This window comes from Gastrolobium bilobum, unplaced genomic scaffold (assembly GCF_033153095.1).
Source record: "Gastrolobium bilobum isolate Gb01-03AN ecotype WA unplaced genomic scaffold, APGP_CSIRO_Gbil_v1 utg28667, whole genome shotgun sequence".
NCBI classification, from domain to species: Eukaryota; Viridiplantae; Streptophyta; class Magnoliopsida; order Fabales; family Fabaceae; genus Gastrolobium; species Gastrolobium bilobum.
The window spans coordinates 42734-48839 of NW_026898875.1; the positions used below are offsets into that span (position 1 = coordinate 42734).

General features: G+C 33.0%; 1 protein-coding gene across 3 annotated transcripts; it reads right to left on the reverse strand.

The window, feature by feature from the left end:
* Positions 1–733: 733 nt before the first annotated feature.
* LOC133284946 (cytokinin riboside 5'-monophosphate phosphoribohydrolase LOG1-like) lies at positions 734–5112 on the reverse strand. Of its 3 annotated transcripts, XM_061482085.1 has the most exons (8): positions 4948–5112; positions 4276–4373; positions 4152–4182; positions 3485–3584; positions 1565–1640; position 1368; positions 1121–1264; positions 734–1002 (listed from the first exon to the last, which is right to left on the reverse strand). In XM_061482085.1, exons 1-8 carry the CDS (start codon positions 5098–5100, stop codon positions 937–939), a joined length of 669 nt encoding a protein of 222 aa, XP_061338069.1. In that variant the 5' UTR covers positions 5101–5112; the 3' UTR covers positions 734–936. The 3 variants fall into 3 exon arrangements, with proteins under 3 accessions (XP_061338069.1, XP_061338068.1, XP_061338067.1); XM_061482084.1 differs by lacking the exon at position 1368 and having other exon boundaries at positions 1570–1640; XM_061482083.1 differs by lacking the exon at position 1368 and having other exon boundaries at positions 1570–1640; positions 4152–4373.
* Between the last annotated feature and the right edge of the window lie 994 nt (positions 5113–6106).

Below are 6106 nucleotides of genomic sequence, written 5' to 3' on the forward strand. Positions count from 1 at the left end.
CATAATTGATTTCCTAGAAATCTAAAAAGCAAAGCACGGTCAATCGTTCATTAGCAGAAGCAAAATATCGAGCATTGGCAACCTTGACCTGTGAAGTGCAGTGGCTTACATATCTTCTTCATGATCTCAGTGTTCTAGTTAATGGGCCAGCTAAAATTTACTATGATAATCAAGTAGTTGTACATTTGGCTCACAATCCCACGTTTCATGAGCGGAGCAAGCATATAGAGCTTGACTGTCACCTCATGCTTGAGAAGATTGTCCAAGGTTTGATTCATTTACTTCCAATTTCAACCAAGCAGCAACTTGCGGATACTTTCACGAAAGCTCTTCAGCTGGCTCCTTTCCGTGCCTTTTTGTCCAAGTTGGGACTCCATGATATCTACCTCCCAACTTGGGGGGGGGGTGGTGTTGAGTATCAATCATTTAGTTAGTTAGTTGTTTTCCGTTATTCAGTTTTTAGAGTCCTGTTTAGTTCACACTATATATATGTTTGAGCATTGTAATTTATGACTAACTTGATTCATTTTCACTCAATGAGAATTCAGTCTTCAATATTCTCGATTGTAACATGGATCCCCACTAAAAAAACCATTCCAAACACCCCTAACTGTTTTTGGTTCAGTTTTAATGTAACAATGACCTTGGTGCAAAATGGAAAGAAAGAGAACAAAGATCTTACAATCCTCATCTTACACAAATCCTCTAAGATTCACATTGAACCTCAGTAGTTAGGCTTCACAGCTAGATTTGCAGTCGGTTCTGTAGTTTACACTTTATACTAACAAGAAAATGCCAAGAACATAAAAGAATTCCGTCTTGAGGAAATTTGGTCATAATAATATTAGTCTCTTCAACCATTAAACTAACAACTTTCTCTACCCCATACTTCCATAATCATCTAATCAATCACCTTGAGATGTCACAATTTGAGGACTAATCTAGCTGCTCAATTTCCCAGCTTAGCTTAGGGGCAACTCTTTCGTGTTGTGGGAAATATTCCTATAATGGTGAAACCAAACCTCATCAGTTGCAGTAAATGAATGGAATCATCTTAAATTAATCTAAAAGATGCTTACGGAAAATTAAGCTACAACAAAGAAAAGATGGCCATTATTACCTCCATCTTTTTGACAAGCTCTTTTGTTGATGGGGCAGATACAATTATATGGCGAGCTTTGGGGCTAATGAAACCTTCCTCCACAGCTTTGTCAATGAAAGACAACAAGGAATTGTAGTATCCATCTACATTCAACAACCCCACCTTCCAAAACCAGAAGTTAATATAGAAATTATTTTCTCCATTAAAAAGATATAAGATGACAATTTTCTTTGGGTAATATTTTTGGAGAGAAATATTTGCTTACACTCACGTACAATTGTGGGGCCCACCAAGAGAAAGAAAAAAAAAATAGTTGCTCAATTATCAATGTGATTATATGAGTATAGAAAAATATTTCTCTTTTATGCAACTTGAGAGAAATATTACCCATTTTCTTAAGTATAATTTTGGAACATAATAGAAGTTTAGCTCTTTCTAAATCTTTGAAGAACGAGGAGGGACCTTACTGGTTTATCATGGATACCAAGCTGAGCCCAAGTTATCACCTCAAGAAGCTCCTCTAGTGTCCCATAGCCACCTGCATGCACAGAAAGGATATACATAATCATTAATTATAATTTAAAATCCAATCAACTACATGCTGTTGAAAGAATTTCATAATTTTATTTTAGTAATATTTTTTTTCTAATTTTTAATAATTATTATTATTATTATTATTATTTTTCTGAAATCTCTGTTTTTTTTTTCGGTTACAGTAATTTTTTTTTTTTTGCCTTAATTGTACATCCATACAGACATAGATAGTCAGATACAATGATGATCGTATAAATGGGCCCCTTTTGGAGTTTCTGAATTATAAGATGGGAAAGAAGCGTTCATGGGCGTTTTCTTTTTCATGGGCCTGTGAGTAATCTTTCGCAATAAATAAATAAATAAATAATTGTAGCAATTTCCCTTCTTAGGTTTTAACTTGTTAATATTTCGGTATTTTTTGCATATATTGTGAATCATGATGCCAAACCAGTAAAATATTTCACTTGACGCCAATAATTTGGAAAAATACAAAAAAGATAATATTTTTTCACTCTACTTTATGCACATTAGAATAATTTCAAAAAAAATTTATATTATCTTTTTCTATGCATACAAATACTTCAAAATAATTTATTTTTTTAAATTCCTCTATGTGGATCTCCATGTGAGTTAGTGAAAATCCTAACCTGAACTAAACTTCTATTTCTTCCTTAAAATCACGATTGAAATTTTAGATTCAATTTAATTTTGCATATGAAAATAGGGGATAATATGAGAAGTTATATTTCCTCCTATTCCCATTTTAAAAAATGAGCCACTCTTTTTTATAAAATAAAAATAAAAATTGATAAGATCCACTTTGTTTGTCTTAACGGGAAAAAGTGCTCCTCTCCTACTGTGGAAGAAATATAAAGCCCATGAAAATAACATAGAAAGTCATAAATAACCATTGTCATAAAATTTCTGTTCACATAATTTACTTAGGGCATAGTGTGTGTCATTTAAAAGGACACAAGTTGTGTCTTTTTAGTGATTTACACAGAGTATGATCAGTCATACTGTGTGTAATTCTGAAAAGATTTTTTTTTATTTTACACGTCAGCTATGTGACTGATGAAGAAAAAAAAAAAGCAACTTTTCAGATTTACACAAAATATGATCGGTCATACTTTGTGTAAATCATCTAAAAGGATACAACTTATGTCCTTTTAAATGATACTTCTTTTTTCCATTTACTAAATATAAATACCTTCCAAAAGATTACAATCCTTTTCCTAAACTTAACAAGAGAAATGTTTAATAAAAATGAGTGATGTAAAGAAAATATGATTTACACAAATAAAATTTAAATACACAAAAATTATGGTGGAGCATTTTGCTATACGTAAATGAAAATGGACAGTTGATTCTATATTTTTAAAGTTAGATCCCATCTTACAATTTTATTAGTATAATGTACAAATAAGGTAGTGTATCTGCATTCCGTAAGTTGAATAACCTCTTACGGATCATGTGGATGTTGTATGTCTATACTCCAACTATGGGCGAATTTTAATGTTCTGACATTCTTAGACATAATGATTTGTAGTTGACACGTCATATGTGCAAATTTATTGACATATATAACATTCTTAAGGCAACATTGCTTATTCAAAAAACCCACATTCATGCTAACAATAAAAAAAACTGGATAATTTGAGTACCACTTTTCTCACTTTTTAACAAAAATGCAAATGCAATAACTATAAATAATATGCTATGTAGGTAGGACCCTGGCAATTTTTAAATGCCAATTTTTATGTAAATTAAATAGTGCATAATCTTGAATAGATGTTTAATCATATATCTCTTTAAGAAGAAAAATTGGTGGAATAAGGCTGTACCAACCGGGTAAGGCAATGAAGGCATCAGAATGCTTAGCCATCACTGCTTTTCTTTGATGCATGTCTGCTACTGCCTTTACTTCCCCCACTGTCTCTCCAGTAATCTGCAAGAATGCATGGATAAGAATGGGAGAGGAGTAATGATGAGTGCTGCAGAAGTGGGCTCAAGTTGAAAAAACAAAACAAGAGACATATGAAAGAAAAGATAAAAAAGAAAAAAAAAAAGTTACTTCCTTAGTGATAAGAAAATGGGGATCAAACAAGGCTTGACATAAGAATCTAAAAAAAGGGTACATGGAACTTGCAGAGAGGGACAAAATTTTTCAGAAGGAATGACCCCAGATTGCCAGGTGTTTTGATGGATAAGTTTATTATAAAGAAACCCAAATATCATAACAATGTGAAAAGCAAGCACAAGTCCAACTTGGAACCTACATCAATCACAAAAAAAAAAAAGGGTGCAAAATCCATATATTGGGATAACAAAAGTAAGGTGGAAATTCATTAAAAGAAGAAAAGCATATACACATATTGTGGTTGAAAGGGAAAGTATATAAGATAATTCTCTCTGTCTCTTGTTCTCTGTGTCCCTCTCTGTAGCTGTTTGGTCATTTTCTTTTTTATTTGCAATGATGATTGATGAAAATGCCTCCAAACATCTTTAACATTACCTCTCTTGGCATGAGTGTCTTGGGAATAACTCTGCAGACAATATCATGACAAGAAATAGTTGAGATTAACAAAACATCCAACATAACACCACCAATACAAATCATAACCAAGAAAAATGCTAACCCAATTACATGGCGACCTCCATCATTAACAGCCTGAGAAACCAGCCCCATCAAACCAATGCTGCCTCCTCCATAAACCAAATCTATATTTCTTGACACCTTTTTGAAGATACCAAACAATACCAAAGAGGTGAATTACGGACATAACAATGCTACTCTTTCAGATTCTTTTACCAACAACTCTATTTATGTGAAACTGTGAAAGATATATGCTTTGTACAGACCATACTACAAAATACCCTTGAAAAAGCAGTGAAACTGAAATGAATTCTTTCCTCTCTTTTTTTTTTTTTGGCTGAGTAATGAACTAAGAAAGGTTGTGATTTAGATGGTGCCACAGATGAAAAAAAAAATTCCCACTTTCCTTGAGGAGCTTATGTAGTTGAAATGTGGATAAAGGAAATGATAGAAGTATCAAGGAACACCAAACAAAGGTTTACTTAAACCAAAACAAGAAGACAAAAAGAAAAAAGCCAATTGACATAGTTCAAAACCATCAATAATAAGATAAAATAAGAGAAACAAAAACACCAAAACAGTGCATGAAAAAGTTAAATCTCCAAGAAGAAAGCAGGGTTGACATTAGGAAACATTATATCAAAGAAGCAGAAACATGTTTGAAAGAGTTATCTCCAAAGAGAAGCAGAACAAAACATGAGAAAAGAGGCATTACCAACTCCTTTCCAAGCTCAATAGCAGCATCCTTATAACTGCTCTTGTTCCCGGGGCTGCTTCCGCAAAACACACAAATCCTCTTGAACCTTGATTGTTTCATCTCAGTTTCAGTCTCCATCTCCTTTCTCTCACACTTGGGTTGCTCTACCATTCCAAGGCTTGAGAATTCAGATGAACAGTTATATGCTCGTGCCTATATATAACCGTAGAAGAGGCAAAAGGGTTGCACATGCGAGGGTGCATTCTATTGTGGAGCCATTATCACATCATGAACGATGACGATTATGACTCATCCCAAGTTGTACGTTGGGGAAAACTTGATCCACAGACGTGTGTGTGTTTCTACTTTACCATGGTCCCAAAGAAAAGGAAAAAACAAAAATAAAAAATAAAATAAAATGAAAGACAGTCCGTGGTCCTATGTCAAGATCATTGTGCGTTTTTGTTTCACCAAATTAAGTATTGGAATGGAAACAAAAAAGTAGTAGAAGGAGGAGAAGGTGAACTTCTGTTTTGATGTTCTATAATACAGTTTGAAAGGGTTGGTTTGTTGATGATGTTGAGTGTTGATGTTTGTACAATTTTTATAACATTATTTTTCATATTTGGTTTGAAAATTAAATTATTAATATATTTTAAGAGTTATTAAGATAAAAAAGTAATTATAACAAAGTATAACCATGAGGGTAAAAATGAAATGTGTGCAAGTGGTTTTTTTTCCTTATTTCTTTTCTCAACATACACGAGGGAAGCCAGAGGTAATAGCATAGTTTAGTACAAAGGTTGAGTTGGGACCTTCGTTCTTTTTATAGCAATTCCCTTTTTTCTAAGATAAAACCTTTTCTTTTATCTTTTTCAAAAAAAAAAACCTTTTCTTTTATTATATGTCAACCAATTGGATGAGCAATGAGCATATAAAATATCAATGCATTTTAGTTGTTAACATCTCTGTAATTTTCTACTAGTAATAAATTGAACCATAAATTAATTGGGTATGGTATATTTACATTTTTTTTTTTAGTAATTGATCCTAATTATCTCTTTAAGGTGAATCAGACCCTCCGGTATCTCCACGGGTTCGACTCTTTGAGCCGCCTATGGGACTAATCCAGAGTTCGGGTGTAAGTCCAAGAATTACGGTACTTATGCCCTTCCCC

What these genes read in the sequence shown, in the direction of transcription:
- LOC133284946 (XM_061482083.1), bottom strand. Translation starts at nt 5,100, where the DNA reads ATGGTAGAGCAACCCAAGTGTGAGAGAAAGGAGATGGAGACTGAAACT. An exon ending in TTGGTATCCATGATAAACCA is followed by an intron (nt 1,265 to 1,569) that starts GTAAGGTCCCTC and finishes TGGTTTTGGAAG; the next exon opens with GTGGGGTTGTTGAATGTAGA. An exon ending in AGCTTGTCAAAAAGATGGAG is followed by an intron (nt 1,003 to 1,120) that starts GTAATAATGGCC and finishes TCACCATTATAG; the next exon opens with GAATATTTCCCACAACACGA.